Consider the following 26591-nt stretch of genomic DNA (forward strand, 5'->3'; position numbering starts at 1 on the left):
TATTTTGTCACTTAAAAACACCAAGTTAAGATTTATTAGACAGTGTTTCTTTTCCAAAATGCATGTATACAAAACATTGTTTCCATTCCTTGTGCGCTGGCCCCAGGTACGTCGTGTCCCGGGTTCCAGCGGGCGCTTGCACAAGACTGAGGACGGCGAGTGGGAGTGGAGTGACGACGAGCTGGATGAAGAGAGCGAGGAAGGCAAAGCGGCCGTTGCTGCCTTGAGGGTGAGCAGGGCCCGCCCGCGCCCGCCCACCCGCCGGCGTCCTCTCTTGCCTCGTTTGTCCGTCCCAAGCGCCCGCGAGCGGCGTCCACTGTATCTCCATGTGCGTCTCACATGTGCGTATGTGTGTTCTGTTTGACGGCGAAGGAGCAGCAGGTGAAGCCTGCTGGCGCCCCCCGGCGACAAGTGCGCTTCTCCTACCCACTCGAGCTGCCGGCGTCCAGGGTTGTTTGTTCACTTGCCAGCGCAATACACATGGCCTTCCCCTAACAAGGAAGGACTCTCGTTAGACGCACGCTCACTTCGGCCCACACAAAAAACGTATTAGCCCTTTGCAACCTTAACTTCAAACCTTTAGCATGCTAAGTGTAGTCCTGCACAAGCCATCTTCTTTTGTATTCTCGACATGGAGTCCACATCCTGGAAACATGTATAACATAAATGACAGGATTATGCGATTGCTCCTCTTGGCAGTTATTGATAATGATGAGGTTCACACAACAACAATGAAATCAATTCTGAATATAACTTTTGTTCCGCATGGTTGACCGAGAGTTCCCTTTCCTGGAAGCCATCTGTATTTGTTCATATCTAGCTTTTTTTTGTTTTTTGTTTTTTTAACTCACCAAATCACTTGCAATCAGTTTGCACCTTAAAGTCAAAATTGTTGAAATTTCAGTTGCTGTTTTGTTCTCGGCCACATGTCGGACAACTCGATGTCTTTTTGTGAAAATGTCATCAGTGCAAGTACATGTGCGCTTGTGTTTGTGTGACTAACATCGGTCGCTCCTAAATCACACTGCTTTTTTGTTGTTTTTTTTCCCATGAAATATTAACAGTGTGATTCTATACTCGACATTTAATTCATTTAAAGTGGGCAAATTATTGTATTTTTCACTCCTGGTTTTGATGAGGTTGTAGTGTGTGAAGAGAAAAAAAATGTTTAAGTTAGACTTATGCTACACTTGCTTTTTAAGATAAAAAAATTAATAAGAACTTTTTATTAAAAAGAAATAAGTAAATGTATAGCGATGGCAGGGAATGACTTACAGACCCGTTCCATCTTTTCCTTAACTTAAAGGGTTAGTTCGGCTTTTTTGACATGAATCTCAATTTCATCCTCACCTCCAGTGTGTGCGATCAGCACTGACTTACCCCTGACAGCGTTCTGTGACACGAGTTCCGGTCCGGTGTTGGTCGAGAGGAAAATAGTCCAGCAAGCTGGCTGGGGTCACGGAAATAAAGCGTTTTTCTTCTAAAAACTATTAGTTTTCAAAAGAGTGATACATTTGCATCACAATACTCCTTTCTGAAAAAAGTCAGACGCCATTACCGTCGGGCCCTATTTTTCTGTTCGTTCGTATCACTGCGCGTCGCCCTGTAGACAGCTAATCGATGCGCTGCAGACAGCTGATAGTCGTGCCTTCCGCCTTCGAAAAGACAAACAACTTGTAGATTAGTGCGCGTTCATCAGCTGCCTGCGGGGCGCCGCGCAGTGATGCGAACAAACAGAAAAGTAGTGGCTGGCGGTAATGGCGTCTGACTTTTTTCAGAAAAGAAGTTTAATGATGCAAATGTATCACTCTTTTGAACACAAATTGTTTTTAGAAGAAAAACGCTTTATTTCCGTGACCCCAGCCAGCTTGCTGGACTATTTTCCTCTCGACCAACACCGGACCAGAACTCGTGTCACAGAACGCTGTCAAGGGTAAGTCAGTGCTGATCGCACACACTGGAGGTGAGGATGAAATAGATTTATGTCAAAAAAGCCGAACTGTTCCTTTAATGGAACCTGGCAGGACTTTCATGACATTAATTGTGTGAGCCAATTAACTCCTCCCACCTTCCTGTGTGCCCTTTTGACAGGTGCGTCTGCAATCAGTATATTGTAGAAAATTGTATTTCAGTAGTTAAACTCCAAAAGTCATAGGTATTCATTTAACACAGGAAAATACTGGTCAGATTTTAATTATCTATTTCAATTTAGATTGTCTCGTCATCTTCAAAATGATCAAATACTCATTAAACAAATAAGATATTAAAATAACTTTCACTTTCTCTTTTTGAACTGAGCAGCTTCAAATCATTTGGCATATTTTTCAAACGTATCGAGACGCACCTGTACTTCCTTGTGTGCCTTTTACTTCCTGTGTGCTATCCATGCTCTGAAATAATGTCGGTCGGGACTTTTGCAATCTAATCGTCTCGTATTTGTCTTTTGCCAGTCGCCAAGAGTGAAGGAGGCGCCGCAAAACTCCGCGGTGAGTCCTCGGAGGGTTTTTTGTTCCCCCCCCAATGAGGCGTTCAAGTGAGGGCGCTCGGCTTTAGAACTCACCGTTTGTGCTCAGATGTTCCCGACGCCGGAGCCTTTGAGCGGAGCGCCTGCTGCTGCAGGTGAAGCAGAACTACCTCAGGATGCAGCCGCCCTTCCGCCGACCGCACCCGTCGCCCCTCACCCCGCAACGGATGGAGGGACCATCACTGCTGCTCCTACACCGGTAACAGACACCTGCAAAGGAAAAACAAACAAAAGAATCAGAGAGCGAAAAGTGTTTTTCTTTTTGCTCAGGTTCCTCCCACCTCAAGCAACCTGACGTCTCCAATTAGTTTGGTATTACGGTTAAGGTGCGTTTCAGGTGCTCATCTTTGTGTTGTTTATTATCATCTCATCATGGAATTTGTCCCACCAACCAACAATACTCTCTGCAGAAATAAAAAGAGGGAGCTAAATGATATCCGCTTCGAGTTCATGCCAGGCAGAGGTAAGCGAAATATGTCAATTAGATTATCATTCAGAATATTTGTCTACAGTGTTCCCTCGTTTATTGCAGGTAGATCTTTCGCAGCCTCGTGAATTTTTTACAGCGTGTTTTTTTTTTTTTTTGGTCTTTGTGTGGCCATATCTCGAACCCTACGTCCGACCCGGGGACCTCCGGGCACTCCACATCATTGCATTCTGGAAATAGAAAATATATAATGTGCTGTATAACACAAAAAAAAAAAATAATAATAATTTGAATGGGAAAAAAAATGACTGAATGAAAATGCATTCATAATAAAACTAAAAATCATAAAAATGAAAAATGTATATTGTACTGTATAACAATTACATAAAAAAACATTTAACGGAAAAAAATGACTGAATGAAAAAGCATTCATAATAAACTAAAAATCATGTAAAAGTGAAAAAACAAATGAAAAAATACACTGAAAAAATGAATATAAATGAAAAAAAAAAGAACATATGATGAATGAAAAAGCATTTATAATAAAGTAAAAATCATACCAAAAACGAAAAAAAGAAAAAAAACAATCATAAAAAATATATATACATAATTAAAGGCGTTTTTTTATTTTATTTTTTTTTATTTTAATTAACACGGATTTCCATTATTGCTAACACCCGCGATAAATGAGGGAACACAATTTTAAAATAATGAAATTCATAGTCACGTGTTTTTGTTCAGACACAGCAGACGGCGTCTCTCAAGAGTTGGTGTCAGCAGGCCTGGTGGATGGGAGGGATTTAGTAGTAGGTCAGTGATAATGTTCTAATTTACTTCTTCCAGATGGGTGTGGGGGGGAAAAAAACAAAAAAAAAAAACTTTTTTTTTTTTTTTTTTTTTTAACAGTTGCTGCAAATTTACAGAAAATAGTCGACGAGTCTAAAACCGATAAAAATGTCGTTTTCAAACTGGTGAGTTTCCCAGCATGTAAATAACATCTTACTTACTTATTGCCCTCTGATGAGTTGCTGTTATCCTTTTTGCAGGCTTCCGGAATCGAAGGATCGGAAATACCAGATGACGTCAAATTGATCGGCTTTGCTCAGCTCACCATCAGCTAAACTGCCGTTTACTACCTTGGGACGGTGACTTGCCTCAAAGATGTGAAAATCTGAAAGAAGAAAAAAAAAAAAAAGAAGAACATATTTAAATCTACATAGAGATTATTGCAATGTTTTTTCTACGGCTGTAAAGAAAACCACTACTGCCAAAGAAAAGGTCTCCTTGTTGAATGAGGCGGCGGGGCTGAAGTATGATGACGTACACTTTAGGAATCACTCAAAAAAAAAAAACCGGAAAAAATGTTTACAGTGTATTTGAGGATGTACAACCAGCGTTCAGTCTTCGCTTTTTGCTTTTCTCCGATATTTGATGCATTTGCACAATCTCAATTAACAACCTTGCAACGTTTAACAATGCCTTAATTTCCGCACAACTACTGAATGCGCTTTTTGTTTTTTGCCATTATGTACAACATACATTTTCAGTTAACGCCAATCTTTTTACTCGGGAGAATTGCAAAAAAAAAAAAACTTACATGGAAGACACCAAAACTGCTCAGAACTTCTTTTTTTTTGTCACGTATTTACGTTTGATGGAACAGTACAGGATGTTCATGTGTGCAGATTCCCAATTCTGGAACTAGGAACCCATAACCAGTTGTGCAAGACTTTTTTTTTTTTTTTGTGTCACCTAAAATTCAAGCATTAACGTAAATATGCTTTAATATTCTCGGTCTAATGATAAAGGTGATGTTTATCGAAAATAAAAAATAAAATAAATAAATAAAAAAAACTGAGCGCAAAAATGCTACAAATTGGCACGATACAGTCAACATATGCAACCATTTTTGTGGCCTTATGTTATGCTTATCAGAAATAAATGTAGCGTATGTTTAAATCAAGATAAATAACATTTAATATTTGTGGTGGTATGATTAATGGTGATGCTGTTTATTGGAATAAAGGATGCGTAAAGATCAACGTATGCTGTTTATCGGCAATTAAATTGACATTGCAGAAAATCTAGCATCGATTCAAGATAAATGTAATTTGTGCACCTTACAATAACTTCATAAATAAAGTAAAAGTTGAGTGATAACCGAAGTTTCCAATCGGACATAGAAAATGACAAAAATGAGCGCAAAGTAAAGTGTCACAACTGAAACCACACATTTTAAAACTTTTTTTTTTTTTTTTTTAGCCAGCTAAGGTTTTTTTCCCAGTCATTCTTAATAAGAAAAAAAAATACCCCTAAGTGCTTTTTTTTTTTTTTTTTTTTTTTTTTTTTGTCTACGTAGAGTAATGCAAGTACTTGATTTAACTTGTAGTATGTAAATAATGTTAGGATATATATATATATATATATATATATATATATATATATATATATATATATATATATATATATATATTTTTTTTTTTTTTTTTACTGGGATGTTTCACACTTGGCCTTTTTGTTCTGTCCCGACATTTTTGGTGGGGATTTGAAGGCAGCCAAGATTGCAGGTTCTGATGGGTCACCCATTTAAGTCTAATAGCGCTTTAGGAATTTCCTGCCTTTTTAAAAAAAAATAAAAATAAATTAATAAATGGGGGAAAAAAAAAACTGCTCATTTTTACCACCTCAAACATCTCCCACTGACGTGTTCTCGATATGATGGTGTTAGTGGTGGCTGTTTATGAAGTATTTTCATTGGGAATGTGCAGTGGGTGGAATCGTGAGTCAATCAGCGCTTTATGCTCGCCTTATATATGAAAATGATCAGTCACCTTTCTTCTCGTTACGGCAGAGTGCCAAATTTCCAAGTTGCAATATGTGGTGGACAACATTAATGTGAGTTTGTGTTAACGCGAGTGTGCATTTTCTTACAAGGAAAGGGTTGCTGTATCTGGTCAGGTAAACAATTATTGTTTAGGCAATAACATTTTGGTTGAATTATAGTCATAATAATCACCACCATCCACATTTTGGTTTGCTCGATTTTGGTTGAGGAATTCAAAGCATGTTTCTCTTGAGTCGTTTTCATCAATAAAGAATGCGAATGTCAGCCTGAGCTTGTTTTGCTTGCTCGTGGAAGGAAATGGCTTGTCGCTATTTTGTAGGGGGGGGGGGGGGGGGGAAATCACACAAAAGATGTTCAGCACTCTGTTATAATTTATAATTGTACTGTTTTGCAATAAGTATTAAAGTTAGAATGTTTTATTGCATCATTCTCTGAGTAGTCCTTATTTTAAAATCTAAGTTATTTTTTTTTATCATGTAAAGACGTTCTCTTACCTTGATAACAGTTTAAGGTGGTCAACAGTCCCCATTTCCAGGTGTGAGCCTCTCGCATATCACAAAAATGAAGGAGAAAAAAAAAAAAAAATAAATAAAAAAAAATATAAAAAAAATAAAAAATAAAAAAAAACTCCTCCGAAGATGCCCGAGTGCTGTAAAAATGTGCATGTGGCAAAAAAGACGTGCTTTGGAAAACACTTTCATAAAACATGACATTGGCTCAGACTCGTTTGTATTTATTTACATGTATTTATTTACGACTATACAGTTTCTCCTTGCCCCATTTGTGAGGCAGTCAAAATTTTTGGCGAACAGTGAAAAATGCATTATATATATATATCAATTTGAAACCTCATATTGCACATGTCAATCAAACTGATTGGTTTGTAGCTTGGCTTTATGATGTCAATCAATCAGATCCATCTCAATTGATCAAACAAATGATTTAGCCCCAAGGCATCGTCATTGAAGAATGACAACAATATAAAGTTGTATAAACAAAGTACAAAATCAGTACATAATCTATAGTTAGTTTGATATTAAACAAAACTGAAAATGTGAGATATCATTACACAATCTGGTATCAATTCACCAACTGTGCCACTATGTTCCCTCGTTCTATTAAGTTCTAATTCCCGTCTTATGGTTTTTACGGCATGGTACCACCAAATGTGACAGGAAAGAAAACAGCGACAGACCTCTCGTGCTTGCGTAGCTTGTTTTGAAGTCACGTGATGATGATGATGATGATTACGTCACAGTTTGGCTTTAGCGAGTTGATCTCTCAGCTCCAGACGGGCAATGGTAGACAAGTGCACCTCGTCTGGCCCGTCAGCGAGACGCAGAGTTCTTGCGTAGGAATACCTGAAATTTAAAAAAATATATATATTTTTTTTCCCTCCTCTGTGTGATGACAAGTCAACACTCACATCTGTGCCAGAGGGAAATCTCCAGAGACGCCGGCACCGCCGAACACTTGGATGGCACAGTCCACCACTTTGCACGCCATCCTGCCCGCTGCCACTTTGATCAGCGCAATCTGCACAGATGAAGCACGTAAAAAACACTTTAAAAAACTAGAACACACCGCCATCAAAATCACTAAATACACCTGACTGACTTGTTTGGAAAGGGAAATAAAAGGTGGGCTAGTAGCAAACATAAATAAACAAATATGTTTAAAGTAAATAAAACAAAAATAATTCTTAAAAAAATCATTTTAATTACAGCTTTTGTGGGAAATGTTTGCAACTACATTAAAAAATACAGTAGTACATTTTCTAAAAAGATAAAGAATTTGTAGTACTAGATTGTTTCCCCATTTCACTTTTCTGTGGCAGCATCTTACACAAAAAGCCAAAGAAAAAGCAAAACAAAGAGCACATTTGGAGAAGTTTTGTTGTGAATGTCACCTGTTTGCGAGCGGCGCGGCTGCCGAGCGTATCGAGCGCGTGCGCGGCACTGAGTGTGAGCAGGCGAGTTTGCTCAATCATGATTCGGCACTCTGCGATCCAGTGAGCGACCACCTCCTACACACACGTCAGTCATGAGTTGTCCACTAGGTGTCGACAGCGGCTTTTAAGAGAGCGTTTGCCTACATGTTGGTAGAGCTTCTTGCCAAAGGCTCGCCTGGAGGCGGCGCGCTGGCAGAGCAGCTCCAGCGCCAGCTCGGCTAGGCCCACGGCGCGCATGCAGTGATGCAGGCGGCCCGGACCCAGACGACCCTGAGCGATCTCAAAGCCTCGGCCTTCGCCTGACAACAACAAGATAACGTTTGCACACGAGAAAAATAGCCGATATTGTTGCAAAAAATACTCAAACACAAAACCACATGTGAAAATGTAAATGTAAAATAATAATATTACCGGTAAATGAATGCAAAAAAACAAACAAACAAAAAAAAAAAAACCCATCACATTTATTAAAGGAATTTTAGGGAAAAAAAGGGCTGGATAATTATTTAAAAAAAAACATTACATTAAAGGAATTTTAGGAAAAAAGAAGGGCTGGATAATTATTTAAAAAAACAAAACCAAAACCAAAAAACATTACATTTATTAAAGGAATTTTAGGAAAAAAAGAAGGGCTGGATAGTTATTTTTTTTTTTAAAAACCACACCTGCTGCCACCTACCAAGAATGATGTTGCCGACGGGTACGCGCACGTTTTCAAAGTGCACCTCAAAATGGCCCCCATGGATGGCGTCTGGGAAAAGACATCAAGTTAGCCAAAAGCCCACAGTGGACATATCATTAGGGACACCATCTAATACAATAAGTGCTAAATTGATCAAATGTTTATCGTTTTTGGACATTCTGCAAGTATTTTAAAATGTTACCAATACTTTTGGAGTTGAGCAAAAATATTATCGATCCAAATTCTGATGTTTTCCTATTTATGGGGCATTTGATGCTAATACTGTACATATATGTAATGCCTAATAAAATGTAACTCGTTTTTACTTCGTTAGTTTGACCTATATTAACAGCCAGTGATGAAAAAATAATGTTTGAAGATAAAATCATTACACATTACATTTTTTTCCCTTTTTATATTTATAGCTAAAGTAGAATTTGTACTTTATACACTGGATAAAAAATCTACACACCCCTGTTAATATGCCGCCTTTTATGTGATATATATATAAAAAAAAATGAGACTACGATAAATCATCACAAAACTTTTCCCACCATCAATGTGAGGTGCATCACAGCACAGGTGTCACTAATGATGTGGCGTTCATACCGTCTTGTCCAAACACGGTGAGAGGCCTGATCAACTTCACACCCGCCGTATCCATCGGCACCAGGATCATACTGTGTCTGGCGTGCCTGCAAACGCCCGAAAATACGTTTTGCATATTTGTGATTTGTTGTTGTTGTTGTTGAACTGAACGAGTACACGCTGTGCTGTATTTCCTGGGTGTGGCTTGCTCGGTTAACAACACGGAACACCAAATAAACACCATAATGACTTCTTTATGTCGCGACAGAAGGACAAAGTCCACACTCTCAATCACAAATTTAACAGTAAGTGGAACAGGAAAACAACAGAATAATAACAAGAAACAAAAAACTGATTAGAATTTAGCTCATCGCCAGGTTCTGGATTTTCTCATGCATTTCTTGTACTAATTGGTAAAATATATATTGGACCAGTAGTCAAATAATTTGTTTGATTCAAAATGTTGAGAATAAAGTCATAATGAGGAAAAATTATGTTTGTTTGTCTTAAAAAAAGAAATTAAGTCGCAATTTTAAAGGAATAAAATTGTACACACTAGAAACAGTTGGGTCAAAAAGGGACCCCAAAAACATTTTGGGTTATTTATGCAATGCAATCCAAAAAATTGTGTTAAATGAATAACCCACAAAACAAGAAATTAAGTTGTGTTGTGAAAATGGGGTTGGCTTGTATGAAACTATTGGGTTGTTTTGTGGGAAATTCATTTGACCATTTTGAGCTATTTATTTGACCCAATTTGTTGGGTGTCTCTTTTGAACCCAATTTATGTTTGAGGGATGATTACCTGATTTTTTTTTTTTTTTTTACATTACGTATTCACTTATCCTCCTGACTACCAGGAAAAAAAATTGTCCAATCATGTTTATTTTGATATACATCAATCTTTGTGAAGTAACTGGAATACTGCAAAAGAAATAAAAAAAATAAAAAAAAAAAGTTAATTTTAAGTATCGTGTCAGTCGATTAAAATTTTTAATCGTAATTAAATCGCATGACTTCAATAATTGACTGACGATTAATCGCACATTTTATACCTCAATTTATATCTACATTTTCAATCAAATTTACATTTTTTCTCCTAATTTAAATAGGGTTTTATTTTTTAGTCAGTGATACATTACAATTGAATACAAAAATAACATTTAAAATATGTACTGAACAGTAAAAAAAAAAAAAAAAAAAAAAAAAAACATTATTTAATTTATTACTGCGAAATTGTGTTAGTGTATTCCTTTGTGGAACGCTGAATGCTTTTATTTTGTTAAGTTCAATAGCATGCTCATTGTAAAATGATGCTTCTTTAGTGCATGCAAACCAGAAACCAGTACTTTTCATATTAAAGGCGCTGTCTTCCATTTCACTCTGGAAAAGACACTTTTTAAATACAGGATTTAAACAATCAAACGACTTCTCAATTTACAGATCAGGGCTTGTCTTCATTTCTGTTGGTGAGTTTGTCCTAAACCCGCATTTCTATTGGGTAATTTTCATGTGAACGTTTCTGCTGCTTCGCGACTGAAATTCTTTTAGAGGCTTTCCATATAAGGAAGCGGTCGTTAATCGAGCGTTAAAAAATTTTTGTGCTGTTAAAGGCACTTTAAGTTGGCGAGATAACGCGATAATTTTGACACCTATAATTTTAAGCTATGATGTGTCCACTACAGAGGACATTTCTTAAAACTTAAAATGCTAGGCTCAAATACAGTTAAAATAATTCAAACAATACATGAATGTGTCTTATAGAAAACATGCTAACAACACTTAAAGCCTAAATTTGTTCAATAAAAAGTGTTATACACTTACTGTTCCTCTTCCCTAAAAAGTGCTTGCACTGAGGGAAGCCATTTTCTTTTATGATGCAATCAAAGGTAGCAAAGCCCCACCCCTACACATTTGGTATCATTGGAAAGCTCTGAATGTCCTCTATAGAGCACAGGAGGAGTTAATTCAATCGTATGCACTGGGTGGGAGATACTCAGGTTTAAAAAGGTCCACAACAGAGGACAAATTTGAATAGCTGGTAGTCAGGAGGTTACAGAGATAATGTAAGTTCTTAAATGAGTTAAAAAAAAAAAAAAATCAAGAATAATAAAGTCAAATGTTCCACCCAAAAAAAAATAATAATCTATGTTTGTATGAGAATACATTTGTAATATTTGGAGAAAGCCAGATTCTAATTGTATTTGAATGAGATAAAAATAATCAATTGAAAACCAGTTATGGTTCGCGGTATACTGTGTTGGTATAGCTTGACAGTGGCCAGAAATGTACATTTTCAAAATTCCAACGCTCTTGTAGTACAAGGAGGTGACAAAGCATCCACTGACCTGCTACTGGCATCCTCGGAGGCACTCCTGCACATCACGATGGCCACTTTGCATTGAGGATGTCCCGCACCTGTGAGGACCAACACAGACACAAACACTTTGTCAACTTTGGGAACGACTGCCTGACCGTTGTGTGACCCTTTTGTGTGTATTAGTGAGTGCTCGGAAATGTCGCCCCAGCTGAGAAGTACAGCCAGGGCAGTGACGGATTGATGACCGACCACACGCTGATTTATATTTCCTGAAATGTTCGCCAAGGGTGGGAAAACGAGATCATTACAAGTTTGAAGGGGTCATTCTAAACTCAGCCTCCCCTCGCCCAGTTGGAGGTCCACTTTTATGTACACTTGTGGCTACTTGGTCTCACGCGGCCTCCAAAGTCATCTGCAAAGTTGCGGCCACCAAAAAGCCAGCCTTCCTGTTTTGATTTCCATCCAATGAGCCCCTGCGGAAGCGGGACATATGGACACCAGACAGCAGCACAATGCAACATCTTCACTCTTTCATACACAACTGGACATGCACCAAAGCAATACTGTACGTCTGTCTGTACTCGTACTCTGACTTGTTACTACAAACACCAATACTTTAATGTAAACACGGATGACCAAACTTTGTTAACCGACTGCAAATAATCCCGGCAACAGTTTAGCTATCAGTTAAATCTTTATTCTTCCTTTTAGCATAAACGTGGAAGAGTGCTCTTTTTCTTCCATTTTTACTCTAAAAATGGTATTAATGGCATCGTTTTTTCAAATTTCACATCGAACGGCTGCAAGTGAGGAAAGTCTGAGGCATGCCGGCTTCCCCCGTTACACAAGACAGAATGACAGAAGCCGTCAGGTCCAAACGTGTTTTCCATCTGCGCTGGAATGTAACGACAACCTTCTCAACCTCTATTTTTATTTACACCCTCCACCTGTCAGACATTTTCCCTTTTTGTTTTTTTTTTCGTTTTTTTGTTGTTGCTAAACTTAGCCTCTTTGTCCATCGCAGGCCAGGAATGTTGCACAGTTCAAACTTTATAACACTTTGTTAAAGTTGACATTCAGATCGGGTAAAACTGAAGTTTTAGCTTAGCTTGGATAAAGCTGCATATTGGTGACCTTTTCTACCAATATGTATTAGCGTCACATTGAAAACAAAAGCAATGAAAATAGTTTAACCTTCCTGTAATAAGTAGAAATTATAATTTATGGATTTGTTTCATAACAATGAAGACAATATGAGCAAAAATATTAAGACTGTAAAAAAAACAAAAACAAAAAAAAAAAAACCATACCGTTATGAGAAAAATATAATTTTGTGTTTATCCATCCATTTTCTAAGGTCACAATTTACCTGACCCCCCCCCCAAAAAATGCATGAAAAAGTTTTACTTTTAGAAGAATGAAGTAATACTATTACAAGGAAAAAAGCTGTATTTTTCTGAGAATAAAGTCACATCCATACAAGAAAATGAAAAAAAAATAAAAAATAAAAAAATAATTAAAAAAGAGGAAAAAATCTGTGAAGTTACAGTTATGTTTAAACTTATGAGCTTATGGATGCTAAAAATTGCTCATAAAATCCAAAATACTGCGCCAATTTTTTATTTATTTTTTTAAATATTTTCAGTTTGACATTGACGTGAGCAGAGATGTGCAATGTGACTCTTGCTGACCATTCATAGCATTTGTGTATCATTAAGCGATGTTTAGTTTTTGTACAATTACAATTGTGCTCATTACTTTAAAGCATCACTGTATATATTTCGGAGAAAGGTCTGAATTTTAAAACAAAAACAAAAAAAAACAGCTGGACTTTTTAAAGAATGCAGTAGTAATATTGACAGAAAAAGTTGAATACATGAAAATGTGGCAATTTACAAAGAAAGGCAAAAGAGAAAAGAGCTTGAAAATTTTACAAGAATATACAATATTACATCGAGACATTGAAATAAGATAAAAAATTAAAAAAATAAAATAAAATCACGAGAATCAAGCCAAAGTAGTAGAGTAAAAAATTTACAATTTTTCTAGAAAAGTTTCAGTTATATATGTAAAAAGTCAGAAGTTTCAAGTCCGGAACATTTTTTTCCCCCCAAAATTTACAAGGACTACAAGATAAAATTGCAATTGCATTTTTATGATAAAGTCATAATATTGAGAAAAAAGTTGTAGCTTTTATCAGGTGATGCAATAAAAAAAATTGACATTACAAAGTTTTACTATTACAAGAATAAAGTGGTAATATTATGAGAAAGCTTTATCCTACAACCAAGTGTTGCATTTCTTCACCTCAGAACTAGTAAGTAGTAAGGTGTTGGTTGTTTGCGTGTTGGCTTGCGGACGTAAACAAAAAACTTCTCAGGAAGCTGAAAGAGACTTTACTGCACGAGAGCCCACATTTAGTCACACGCACACATGCGGTGAATGGCTGGGCGTTCTCCGGTAGTTGAGGGAGGGGCTGCAGAGCGTTTTTTTTTTTTTTTTCTCCGGCAACTTGGCTCCACAGACACACAAGCGTCGACGTGTGTGTGCAAACGCTGCACATTTCATTCCCGGCAACAGACAAAAAACAAGAACAAGGTAAGAATTAAAAAATCAAATAAAATAAAAAAAAAGTTCTCCCTGTAGTTAGACTGAATGTTAATGTTTTGCTGATGATTGAATGTATTCTATAATTTCCTGTTATGCTTCGTAAACAAAATTGTTTTCCCCTTCAGAGTTTAATGAGAAGTCAAGGTCCCACTTGAGTAGACTTTACAACCAAATGGTGATAACGATTACTGGTACCTGAAGTGCCAAATTTGTTTATTGTCTTACAGTTTATTTATTTTAATACTCAACTAGAGATGTTAATTAAAAATCAGTGTCATTTCATGTGGCGATTTTATTATTACAGCATTATTTATTGCAAAATGGGGCAAGGAAAAATTTTATAACATGCAACCACAACAATTATATTATCCCATTCGATTGTGTACCTAATATTGTAGCAATTTCAATATTTTGTTATGCATTCCATGAACCAAATCATCTGAAATCAGTCATCTTCAGGTCATGTTTCCGAGCAGTCTCGCTTATATTTACACAAATAATGAAGGCCATCACTTCTTCCAGCGTTGAATATGTGGCTGGTGGCAGCAGGGAAAACACTTGATATGTTTCGGAATGTTCCATCTGCTTTGTCCATTGCATAACAAACTTGGACTCTAAAACACTACATCACTGTCCTTGTTGGAACATGGTGTTTTACGGTCGGTTCTACGTTTCGACAAGATTCTGAGAAATTTCCCGGTGGGCTAAATACTGGTCATGATTGTTAAGAGAAGAGAGTTCAAAGTTTAAAAACGGCAAGCAGATGCGCAATGATGTGTTCACTTGCCATGCTAGTTCGTGAGGATTAAACCATTAGGGAAGCCATGCAGGAGAGATTCCACCGAACCCCTCCCTGTTCAATTCTTCTTCTTCGTCCCTCCAGCAGAAAAAGATGGAGGATTTCTATTACGAAGAGGAACTCAGCCACAATGACAGCTACGACTACAGCTACGACCACTCGGTGTGCGACAAGGAGGCGGTGCGCTCCTTCGCCGGCGTATTCCTCCCGGTCATCTACTCGCTGGCTCTGGTGGTGGGCCTGGCGGGCAACGCCCTGGTGGTGGCGGTGTACGCCTCGCGCTCGCGTCTGCGCACGCTGACCGACGTCTGCATCCTCAACCTGGCCGCGTCCGACCTGCTGCTGCTCGTCACGTTGCCCTTCTGGGCGGCCGACGCGGTGCACGGCTGGCGGTTGGGCGCGGCCGCCTGCAAGCTCACCTCCTTCCTCTACAGCGCCAACTTCAGCTGCGGCATGCTGCTGCTGGCGTGCATCAGCGTGGACCGCTACCGGGCGGTGGCTCACAGGACGGGGAGGGGCGCCCGGGCGAGGAGGCAGTGGGTGCTGGTGTGCGTGGTCTTGTGGGCGGTGGCCGTCTTCCTGGGGCTGCCTGAACTCGTCTTCTCCACGGTCAAGCATTCCCACTACCGGATGTACTGCACCTCCGTGTACCCGCCCAGCATGGGCCGCCCCGCCAAGGCCACCCTGGAGCTGCTGGAAGTCACCCTTCGCTTTGTGCTGCCTTTCCTGGTGATGGTGGTGTGTTACTGCTGGGTCGGCCGAGCCCTGGGCCAAGCACCCGGCGTGCGCAAGGAAAAAAAGTGGCGGGCCCTGCGCGTCCTGTTAGCGGTGGTTGCCGTCTTCTTGCTAACACAGCTCCCCTACAACGTGGTGAAGCTTTGCCGAGCGCTGGACATCATCTACATGCTGGTGACCAACTGCGAGGTCAGCAAGCGGCTGGACCGCGCCATGCAGGTGACCGAGAGCCTGGCGCTGACCCACGCCTGCATCAACCCGCTCCTCTACGCCTTCATCGGGTCCTCCTTCAAGGGTCACGTGCTGAAAACCGCCAAGCGTCTCGGACAGCAGTTCGGGAGACATCCCGGGCCGGAGAACGGCGAGCCGGCGGTGGAGATCGCACTAAACACGTGCAATCAGAACCAGTCGCAGTCTGAGTCTGACGAACCGGATACCAGCACCTTCAGCATTTAGATGGACGACGACAGCTAGTCGCTAATCGGCAACGGTTTAGCTTTTAAGTCCTGAGTTAGGATAAATACTATTTTGGTCCTAGATAGCAGGAGAAGCATGCTAAAGTAAGACCAAGTAGTCAGGACAGTATTGCAGGGGATATGGACCAAGCCCTTCTGTGAAAAATTGTAAATCACGCCCGCTCAAAAAAGTTTAGAATTCAGTTCCTCAGTCGAAATGATATACTGTATATCATTTACGCAATCACTACTTTCATATTAGCCAGGGCTTTGGTGCTGCAGGGCGTTACAGAACGAGCACACAAATACGGACGGCTGTTCACTGTACATATACAGATTTTTCAAATTTTAACCGATTTTGAGTATGAGAGATTCCACACAAGCAGTTAAAAAAAAAAAAAAAAAAAATTGTGAGTTTACAGCGTGTGGTTTGCTCACTATGATCAACTCAGCACAGAGCACCTCACTCAAAACAGTAGCTGTTGTAGTACCAAGACTGACGTATGGGAGGCAGTACCATGCCACAGTGCATTCACTCTTTGGAAAACAAAGAGAAAGAGAAGAAGAAATAGAAGCTAGACTGTCTTTTTTTTTTTTTTTTTTTTGTGGCGAGTGACACGTTATATAAACAACAACAACAACAACAACGGTTTTTCTTTTACGCCATAAAGAATGTGTTATTACCACACAAGGATTTGTAAGCAGAAATTAACATTTACAATTATCGCCACCAATCATCCTATGACAGAGCAAGGAGAGAGAAAAAATAAAAATCACTCTTAACAAATCACACCTCAGGATAATCATTCAGATGGATTATTATCATATCAGATAATTGGGGCTTGTAAATTGTCCAAATTTGTCCTTATGGACAGTATGTGTCGCTCACTTACGGGCCGTGTTGCCAACAGAGAAACTTCCAGAACCACAACCACTCGAGAACCTTAAGTTATTCATAATGCTGGTACGTTTAACCGCTTTTAGTGATTTGATTGATCGAATCACGTCTGACAATTAAGTTGCGTCTAGTACAGTGTGACTATCAGCTTGGGACTACAAGTAGAATGGCAGCAAGGTTGATTTTTATTTTGAAGGACTTCAAATGGAATGGAGATTGATGGTGTCTCATGTTGAACATTTACATGAGCATTTTTATACATTTTACATGGCACAGCAGGTTAACAAATGCATTTTGTTTTAATTATATGTTATGTTGATTGAATTAAAAGGACTAATTTGTTCACTGACTTGTACCACAAGTTCTCCTTTTGGTAAATAAGACAAGAATTTGCATTGCTTTTCCATGTCGTTTTAATTTGTTTTAAAGGTTTTGGGTGTGGACTAGGATCATCAGACTAAACAGTTGTTGACCAGTTAGGCTGGAAAATGCGCATTTTTCAATGACGATTCATTCAAAAGTACATAAAAGCGAGCCAGAGTCTTCCCATGCCTAATGGGATCTGGCCGTTTTTCATTCTTTCCATCCTCAGTACCTGTTAGTCATCCTCTTTCCACAGCACTGGCTAAACTGAAAGGGTACACCGCAACCATTTGGAAGGGATCACCGTGTCCTGCGTGCTGTTTACAGGGAGACAATGGAAAAAAAAGCTGCCGCGTCATAATAAGGGATGTCATTCTAGAAACGCAATCCATAACACGGGAGAGGACACATTCGGGGAAACACCCTTGAGGCGACACTCGCTCATTGTCAACAATGTCTACTTTTGCTTTGGTGAGATTGCAGCAAGACGGAGATGTTATGAGTCCCTGTAGAACAGGGGCGGGGAACCTTTTTCCCGTCAGTTATCAAGTCCTTCACAATAAAGATGAAATAAAAGAAATAAATAAGTACACAATATAATAGTGTAATTGAGCTAATGTTTATTATTATACATGATGAACGGCGACACATCAAAGACTAACAAGGCCATATTTCCCCTATTACTGTTTTAAAAGCATTACATCAGAAAACTGTTTAAAATGTTCACATTCCTTCCCAAGTGAGAGAAATTTGCTGGACAGCAGACCTAAGAACGATTAACCCCCTCTCAGTCAAACATGGGCGGAGGATGCGCCAAGGCAAACGAACAAACAAACAAACAAACAAGATCTCGGATCACATCTGGGGAGTCGATCAGCGCAGAGTAATTGGGACGATCACGATCTCCAAGACTAATATGAGCTTTGGGTGTTCTCTAATCTAAAAAACGACCTCGCCAGCTGGAAGCCAACCAGAACCAGCGGGATGTGAAAAAAGATTTGTCCCCCCCCCACCCCCACGAGGTTGCTGTTTTGCCACTTCAACCAGCCTGCGACTGTCGCAAAATGTCAATTTTTCCAAGTTGCTCAAAAAAGCAAAAATCTTGTCGGAACAAGAGTGCAGGAAAGCCATCCACAGACACACCAGAGGCCCACGCCAGACCCATAAATATCTTTATGTTTGAAGAGCACTCTGCTAAATCCAATTCAAACACGTCTAATAAACAAAGTATGTTTATTCAGCCAAGCCAAAGCATAGCACTGCTCAAGTGAGCGAGCATGTCATCAGCCCGGGAAATAAACACATCCAGGACTCGCGTCATGTGCGCTGTCACGTTCAATGACTCATATGAACAATATCAAAGTTTGGAATATAAAAGTTTGGACTCACCGCTGCTCCACCACTTCTTTCCGTTGATGACAAATTGGTCTTCGTCTCGGAGGAGACTGCAAGCCATGTTGGTCGCGTCGCTGGATGCCACGTCGGGTTCTGAGGAAGCACAACTCGGTTTGAGTCTCACACAGTAAAATTAGTTAGGGAAGAATTAGGATTAGCCTGATTGTGAGGAGTTTGTTGTATTTCACCAAAACAAAATGTTACTTTATTGCCATATTGACCCTTTTTTTGCAGCAGCAGCCATTTTGACGGTTATAAAGTAAATGAGAAATAGTATGTAAAAGCATTTCTCGTGAAAAAAAAAGTTTAGGGAAGCCAAATTTAAGACTAAAACTTTTTTTTTTTTAATGCCATTTTAATAAATTACGAGACCTCTCTTTCACTAAATATGAGCACGAGGGATACACAAACTCAGTGCAAAATATTTTTTTTTTATCATGATTGCAGACTAATTTTTCTAAGAAAAAGGCACTTTTTTTTTTTTTAAATTATGCTGTTAGGTTTGTAAGGTGTTTGTAAAACCTGGCAGATTTAAGGTTTGAGCATCATTTTGAACATTTTTCAACCTTTAATTCAAGTACCGGTATATATTTTTTTAAGCACAATTAAGGAAATCTTTATGGACAACTTACTTTTATTCTATTTTAAGGATAGTAAAGGGAGGTCATGACATACCCCTGTCATATAGTACATTTTCTAATAACATCAGAAACTTACCAGTAACAACAGCGAATACATTTTTCTCACTTTAAATGTCTGCTTTCTGATATGGTAAATAAGTCTTGAAAACTTTGTCCTTAAATCACGTTCCTTCCCTCTCAAATAATCGGCAAAATATCCAAGAAAACTATGGTATGACGTGTTCGGAAAAGCCTGTGGGGGGGGTCACGCCCTCTGTGATTACCTCTCGCCTTGCAGCTGTTTCCACGCAGCATAGCAACCAAATGGAGGGGAAAACTGGGAGAAATTACTCATTGATTTTGCAGGACCGCTCAGCAGAGAACCACCACAAAGATTTTACATAAAGCTCCTCGAGAAAGAGTACTGGCTTATGTTCCTGGCATGAATGTGGCACGCTTCCATCATGTGAAGGCATCCAGTCACCTGTCATGCAGAAGCACGAGCGCATCTCTCCTCTGAGCAGAGGCTCCAGCCACGTCCTCTTTTGTTCCTCGCTACCAAACATGTGCAGCACCTCCATGTTCCCCGTGTCTGTTGACAGCAAAAGAAGAAAAGTGTTGCATATTTATTGCAACGTACAAAGTGGTCGCCATCTTTGTGGAATTAATTTTAAAAAAGAAAAAAAAAAAAACATGAAATAAGCACTTCAAGGGCCTTGAAACTTCTCCACAACAAATCGATTCAGGAACGAAAGAATTGATTCGCAAAGTACACAACATATTCTACGGCCAACATGAATAATGTTCCATGTGCGCTTTTTAAGACAAGCAAGTGAAGTGTTTGAAGTGTGATGGAAATTTTTTAACATTCCACCTGGAGAAATCCTTGGAATTTTGACCCAAACAAAGTCTATTGGTGGATTTTTCTTAACTGACACTTATCAGCCAACCAGAGAAGAACTTCCAAGATTAAATGAAAAAATCAAAGAGATATGTTAAAAAATAATCAAGTCAAACTTTTTTTTTTTTTTTTTTTAACTCTAATTTGAAGGTCATTTTTGTTTATATTTTCTACGAAACCCATCATTCGATTTTCAAAATTCATGGTAGCATTTCGACAGATGGTCATTTTTAGGAAAATGTTCCTACCTTGTTAAATCATTGATAAATATTGTGAGAAGTTACTGATTTGCACTATAGAGTATCTTCACAATGACAAAAATCATTCCTTATTTATGACATATAATTACAGGTAATTTGAGTAATTTGTTATTTAAAAATATGGGATGCTCTTCTCAATAAGCAGTATCCTCTTAGTTTCAAAAAGGTTGGTGACCTCTGCTCTAAAACGCTCATATGTGTAAACAGCAGTGTGAATGGTTGTTTATCTATAGCCTCGTTCAGGCTCCAGCTCATCCTGTTGACAAGCACTATAGCAAATGGACGGATTGTTTGCTTTTGGGTGACCCCTGGAAATGACCCTCAAATGACAGACTTCCTGTGTCATTTTCAGGCAATGCGTTCAAGATGGACAAAATAAACCATAGCAATCAGTCTTGGTCAACTTAATGAGCAGCTAGTGTTGACGGGGCGTGAAGGTGTGCGGGATGTTTACCCGGCGCCTGGCAGTTAAAGACTTCTGGAGCAAAGAGGCAACGTCCGGTCTGCTCGGCGATGTAGGCGTAGTCCAGCTGAGTGAGGCCGCTGGCCGCCGGCAGGAAAAGGTTCCATAATCCTGCCTCTCTGGCTTTCACCTGACCAGTTTGAAGGTTCTTTAGAGTAGTGTTGAGTCCATGGACCCAAAACGTTTGAGCCCTTTAAAACCGACCTTTAGATCTTCTATTATTTGGGGGGTGTTCCACCTCAGGGGTGAGTCAGCATATTTGATGTAATAGTCCGCTACTTCCTGCATATAAACATGCCATGACAGACTTTTACTTTCTTTCTTTTCATCAAGAACAACAGAGGCAAGTGATGGTGCAAGGCCAAAAAGTTGATGACTGGGCATGTTGTATTATATGTGAAATCAATGGAGGTCTTGTTCTCTTGCGCAGAGAATCTATGCTAATCATCTAACGAGGGCCAAAGGTTTAATTGTGAAAAAGGAGGGGGAGGGGCAAACAAAGGACCGCTTTGTCTCGGCGCTGACCTTCTGCGCGGGAAGCACGTGCTGTCTCATGAAGTCCTTCACCTGCTGGAGCACCACTTGGCCCTTGGCCGTCTGCAGAAAGAGTCCGGCTTCCTGCACCGCCGCCGGAGTCCTGTGGCGAGGGCAGACGAACGAGACAAAAGTCAGCCGTAGCAAGCGGAAGAGGCAACAGCTGGATACGGAATTCCAAACACGCGATTCCAATGTTTACTGACAAAAGCTCCAAACAGCAGGTGGAATGAATCGGATCTCTTTTATGTGTGACCAGATATTATAATCATTTATCACTGGTGTCAAGGGAAAAATGTCAACCTTTTAGTAAACAATAGACAGAAATAGCATTTTGAGAATGATGAGAGAGAGATACAATTTAATAAGGAATTGCATGCAAGAAGATAGTGTTATTTTTCCTTTGGCAAGGTCAGACCAACAGGCAGTTATCATCTGCCTATCATGAAACTGCCGCCCTGCCCACCCCCAACCACAGACATCGTGCTTTGTCTCACAGCCAAGTGATAATATCAGAGGATGAAAAAAGGGACAAGATCTACATTTTATCGTGGTCGAATCTGAAAAGAGACAGCTGCGGAGCATTCAAATATGAAGTGTATGGCAATAACAAACCTGTGCGCCAGCTGTAGGGCGAGCACAGCCAAGGGCTCGACGCACTGGCCTAACTTGGCGGCGTTGGGGGCGCTGGCATTGCCCAGGAGGTGGCGGGCATAAACACCCTTCATGGAGAGAAAAAAACAAGGGGAATGAGAGATACCTTCACATTATGACACAACGGATGTCATGGGAGTCATACAGAGATCAGATTGTGAAACTTGGGACTCGTTAAATGCTTTTTGGATAAAATGTATTATGTATTTTATCAGACGCCAACTTGACAGTCTGGCCCTGATATTCATTCAGTTGTAAAAAAAATAAAAAAAAATAAAAAAAATAAAATAAAAAATGTTCTTTTAAATTAGCCTCTTCAACCAGTTTCACTAGTCAACGCAAAACTTGGTGGGCATCCATCATAACAGGAAACCCAAAAAGTCTCAAGGACAAGATGCCGTTTTGGCCATTTTGTTTTGAAGCAGCCAGCTTGGATGGATTCAAAGGACTTGTACTTTGATCAACTCCTACTAGGTAATAAATTGCCTATTAATTAAAATAAGCCCTGATCAGAACAGGTGTTCTACACATATGGGTGATGCTAAACTGATTTTTTTTTTTTTTTTTTTGCATGAGCCATGAAATGTGGGCAGATCATTTCAAAGATTGCTCATAAAAAGGGTTGATAGGGCACAATACAAATAGTAAGTTCTACTGCCAAGAAAAATCATTACTAAATACAATTATTTTTTAAAATTCATACTTATAATGCACATCCATAAACTTTCAATATGACGCAGAACGACCAAATACCTGAAAAATTCCTGCCATTTTGAAGAAGGAGAGTGCCAAGTAGAAATTCAAGCACGGCAAAGGTGATGGGATCCCCCGGCAGTGTTTGTAAATGGACATCAGGTCATCCACTGTGGGAATTCCTGCTCAATGACATATGCATGAAGAAGCTTTCCATAGGCATGTTGATTTCAATCTTGAGCTTTGTAGTAGTTCACACCTTCTATTCCTTTCAAACTACCCATAGAGCTCAGTATGTTCATGCCTAAGGGCCAGTAGTGAGGCATAACGAAGTAGGCCAGGTCTGCTAGAGGCTGCCCGGTGGTTGATAGCTCCCAGTCCAGCACTGCCAGCACCCGAGCCTGAGGGGCCACAACAGGCATGTCTTTCACACGTGAAAGAATATGACAGTAATGATAGATAGGTGTATAGTACCTCGGTTGGATGGAATACCAAGTTGTCCACTCGGAAATCTCCATGGACCAGCGTGACTTCCTGATCGTCGGCGGGCAGATTGCTCATCAGCCACGCGGAGAGTTCATTCATGGCAGGGATGTCTCTGTGAGATGATGCCGTGTACTGCTTGCTCCACGTGGACACCTTGAAGAGATACCAAAAGACTTAGTCACGGGGACATATTATTGTAAATTGAGTATTTTTAACTGCTTATACATACTTAAAAATAGGGGACTCTAGAAACAAAATGTGCTTGTAAATTTTTCAATGAATAGCTGGGTCCACAGAAAAAATATATAAACATATTTAAACCGTAAATCACCTGTCTCCTACAGTATCCTGCTCCTTTCCCATAACCATCCAGCTTTAGGGACGCCAGATCCAGTGAATGCAGCTTGGCCAGAACTTCCACTGCTGCCACATAGAGGGCCGCCCTCTCTGCTGGGATCACTCCGGGCAGGCGAAGGTCCCGGAATATGCGCCCCTGCTCAGTTATCACGGCCATTACCTAATGACTTTATACTTCAGAAATGTTGCATACCATTGCAAACTCACCACAACGTGCTCCATCAGGTAGAATTCTGTTCCGATGATGTCGGTGTCGGTGCAGTGGAGGAGGGGCTGAGGCACTGGGAATCCAGTGGAATACAAGGCCTTTTGCACACGATATTCCCTGTCCACCTCATGACGACAAAAAAAAAAAATCACATTATATAAACACAGTACACTATATATCCATTTCTGTTTAAAGTTTCGCATTTTTAAAATGGGGTTCAGTAATATTACAATTTCTGGAGACACTAAATTTATTGTCCTCCATCATCAAGTAGCAAGAAGTAATGGCTTAAAATTCTGCGTAAATCTACCTACGTATAATATAGTTTTAATGTTCTAAAATTAGTGACAAAAAACATTTGTTTTCATGACACACTATTTCTTTTATTTGTATGTACATATGTCGTATTAGGTCAACAAAATGAAATTACAATACACATTTATTTTGTAATGCTCATATTAACAGTTTAATAAAACAAAATGACTCCCCCTGCTGTACAAGCACGAGTACTACAAACAACAGGATGTATAATTTAAAAGTACCTGTACAGTTTATGTAGTGCTTTTGTTTGTTCACTTTTACCTTGTGGGCGCCGGGTAGCAAAGTACCGGGTGGTTTCTTCCTGAGAACATAACTTTTGGATGGTGTCTGGACCAGGAAAGTTGGATTTGACTGCCCCGCACTGGAAAGACGATTAGCATCTTAGCTCAACAAAAAGTTGTCAACTTGTGAGCCAAACAAATTCACCTGTACTGTCTGACAGCAAGCTTGTCGTCTTTTGACACGAACGACTTGGCGCATAGATACTTTTTAAGTTTGTCCTCGTCGAATTGATGCTGCAGTCGAACGGGAGTCGTCAATTCGTCCATTTTTAACGTAAAGAAAGCGGCCCCGTACAGAGGTTAATTATTTTCCAGCTGTTGCTAGGCTAGCCAGCTGGCTAGGTCGGACCATTTATGGCGACGCACATTCGACTTAAACGAAAAAATAAAATAAATACCTGCAAATTTATTGTTACACTTGCATCAGTATTAGAACAAAATTTAGGTTTATTTCAAATAAAATAAATAATAAAATTATCATGCTTGGAAAGTTAAGCGAACCTTTTTGGCAGTAAGAGCTAGCGCATTTAGCGGCAGCGGCTGCTGTCGTGGCTTCGGTGACGTCACTTCCGCCTATGCCGCGGCACCAGCGACTTCACTTCCGCGTATTGCCGCGGCATCACGTACGTCACTTCCGCTTATGTCGCGGCATCGGTGGCTGCCGTTGCCTTTCCTCTTTCCCTCGGGACATGTCGCGACTCCATTCGACTTGGTGCCGCTGCCATTACTCATTGTATGCATTTATAAATGGATTACGAGGCTTTTTGTGTGTGTTTGTTTTGTTTAGTCACTTTGCTAAACACTTCACTTCCTTATTTTTGATGTGGTTTTTTTTTTTTATTATTATTTATTTAAGTGCTCTGGAAATTAAGTTGAATTAAGGTATTGCACTCCATCATGAGCAATCACTTCCGTGGACCGGTCCATATTTGGAACGGTGCCAGGGAGATGCCAATCCGCCATTGTGACACGGCTCAATATACTGAGCTGCATATAATACTGGATAGCCAATAAACCGTTCACGCCGGCGCAAGCCGTTGAAGCCACAGAGCTGTCAGCTATCCAGTATTACATACAGATCAGTGGCCCAGCGGACGAGCCGCAGCCGCCATTGTGGCATCACCAGATGCCACAATGGCCGACAGGAATAGGACCATATTTGGATGTCAAAGTGTTTGTTTTTTTTTGTTTTGTTTTTTAAATCAATCTTTATTGTACAAATGTTTTAAACATACACATCTATATGAAAAACAAATATATACATGTGCGATACGTGACGAAAAAGGTTAATGCTGTTGAAATATATTAGATAGATAGATAGATAGATAGATAGATAGATAGATAGATAGATAGATAGATAGATAGATAGATAGATAGATAGATAGATAGATCATGGGTTCTCTCTCTCTCTCTCTCTAGTGTGCATAATGTGACCAATGATGTCCTGCTTGAGTATTTGTAATTTCAGAGTTCAATAAATTGTTTGAAAACGTATCTCATTCATATCGTACATATTTGTTTATAAATGTGTCATTGCATGTCATTCCTGTGTAAGTCACAAGATGTCGCTGTTGCATTTGACATGTTGCCTTTGCTCAACAGAGTGCATTACTTGTCTCATCTTGGCTGTACTGCATTGTATTCTGTGTTCAATAATAATAAACCACCGAACACAAAAAAATCAAAAACTAAACAAAAAATTCGTGGACGGGTCCATATTTGGAACGGTGTCAGGGAGATGCCACCAATGGCGGACGAGCCGCAGCCGCCATTGTGGAATCCAAATATGGTCCTATTCCTGTCGGCCATTGTGGCATCTCCCTGGCACCGTTCCAAATATGGACCGGTCCACGATTTTTTTTTTTTTTTTTTTTGTGTTAGGTGGTTTATTATTATTGAACACAGAATACAATGCAGTACAGCCAAGAAGACGAGACAAGTAATGCACTCTGTTGAGCGAAGGCAACATGTCAAATGCAACAGCGACATCTTGTGACTTACACAGGAATGACATGCAATGACACATTTATAAACAAATATGTACGATATGAATGAGATACGTTTTCAAACAATTTATTGAACTCTGAAATTACAAATACTCAAGCAGGACATCATAGGTCACATTGTGCACACTCGAGAGAGAGAGAGAACCCATGATCGATCTATCTATCTATCTAATATATTTCAACAGCATTAACCTTTTTCGTCACGTATCGCACAT

At 39.7% G+C, this 26591-nt stretch overlaps 3 protein-coding genes across 13 annotated transcripts in view; 2 read left to right on the forward strand and 1 right to left on the reverse strand.

Moving 5' to 3' along the window:
* oxsr1b (oxidative stress responsive kinase 1b) overlaps nt 1-5267 on the forward strand; it is an 85520-nt gene extending 80253 nt beyond the window's left edge. For 4 of the 6 annotated variants that reach the window (XM_077509159.1, XM_077509160.1, XM_077509164.1 and 1 more), the window contains 7 exons: nt 107-229; nt 2451-2486; nt 2574-2723; nt 2795-2987; nt 3693-3761; nt 3858-3922; nt 3998-5267. In XM_077509159.1, coding sequence (XP_077365285.1) covers nt 107-229; nt 2451-2486; nt 2574-2723; nt 2795-2987; nt 3693-3761; nt 3858-3922; nt 3998-4072 — 711 coding nt within the window. In that variant the 3' untranslated portion in view covers nt 4073-5267. The remainder of the gene's footprint in view (nt 1-106; nt 230-2450; nt 2487-2573; nt 2724-2794; nt 2988-3692; nt 3762-3857; nt 3923-3997) is intronic. The other 2 variants (XM_077509161.1, XM_077509162.1) reach the window with 1 other exon arrangement.
* Nucleotides 1-26591, reverse strand: part of acad11 (acyl-CoA dehydrogenase family, member 11) — a 27996-nt gene continuing 1405 nt past the window's right edge. The window contains exons 1-26 of one of the 5 annotated variants that reach the window (XR_013280918.1): nt 24516-24835; nt 24351-24450; nt 23768-23893; nt 23535-23696; nt 23192-23356; nt 22977-23118; nt 22778-22899; nt 21986-22092; nt 21362-21473; nt 21041-21118; nt 20828-20966; nt 19697-19804; nt 18587-18685; nt 11366-11435; nt 9039-9124; nt 8427-8498; nt 7892-8046; nt 7706-7822; nt 7223-7332; nt 6992-7157; nt 3959-4122; nt 3679-3733; nt 2806-2928; nt 2561-2734; nt 578-645; nt 1-491 (exon numbers count right to left, since the gene is read on the reverse strand). Coding sequence is in view for 4 of the 5 variants with exons in the window: in XM_077509155.1 (XP_077365281.1) it covers nt 7049-7157; nt 7223-7332; nt 7706-7822; nt 7892-8046; nt 8427-8498; nt 9039-9124; nt 11366-11435; nt 18587-18685; nt 19697-19804; nt 20828-20966; nt 21041-21118; nt 21362-21473; nt 21986-22092; nt 22778-22899; nt 22977-23118; nt 23192-23356; nt 23535-23696; nt 23768-23893; nt 24351-24450; nt 24516-24637 (2301 nt within the window). In the remaining variant the exon portion in view is untranslated. Of the gene's footprint in view, nt 492-577; nt 646-2560; nt 2735-2805; nt 2929-3678; nt 3734-3958; nt 4123-6522; nt 7158-7222; nt 7333-7705; nt 7823-7891; nt 8047-8426; nt 8499-9038; nt 9125-11365; nt 11436-18586; nt 18686-19696; nt 19805-20827; nt 20967-21040; nt 21119-21361; nt 21474-21985; nt 22093-22777; nt 22900-22976; nt 23119-23191; nt 23357-23534; nt 23697-23767; nt 23894-24350; nt 24451-24515; nt 24838-24871; nt 24930-26591 lie in introns of those variants that run through there. The other 4 variants (XM_077509157.1, XM_077509156.1, XM_077509155.1 and 1 more) reach the window with 4 other exon arrangements.
* ackr4b (atypical chemokine receptor 4b) lies at nt 13866-17183 on the forward strand. 2 transcript variants are annotated; one of them, XM_077509166.1, is made up of 2 exons: nt 13866-13935; nt 14831-17183. In XM_077509166.1, exon 2 carries the CDS (start codon nt 14840-14842, stop codon nt 15935-15937), a length of 1098 nt encoding a protein of 365 aa, XP_077365292.1. In that variant the 5' UTR covers nt 13866-13935; nt 14831-14839; the 3' UTR covers nt 15938-17183. The 2 variants fall into 2 exon arrangements, with proteins under 2 accessions (XP_077365292.1, XP_077365293.1); XM_077509167.1 differs by having other exon boundaries at nt 13876-13935; nt 14834-17183.

Source organism: Festucalex cinctus, chromosome 20 (assembly GCF_051991245.1).
Source record: "Festucalex cinctus isolate MCC-2025b chromosome 20, RoL_Fcin_1.0, whole genome shotgun sequence".
NCBI classification, from domain to species: Eukaryota; Metazoa; Chordata; class Actinopteri; order Syngnathiformes; family Syngnathidae; genus Festucalex; species Festucalex cinctus.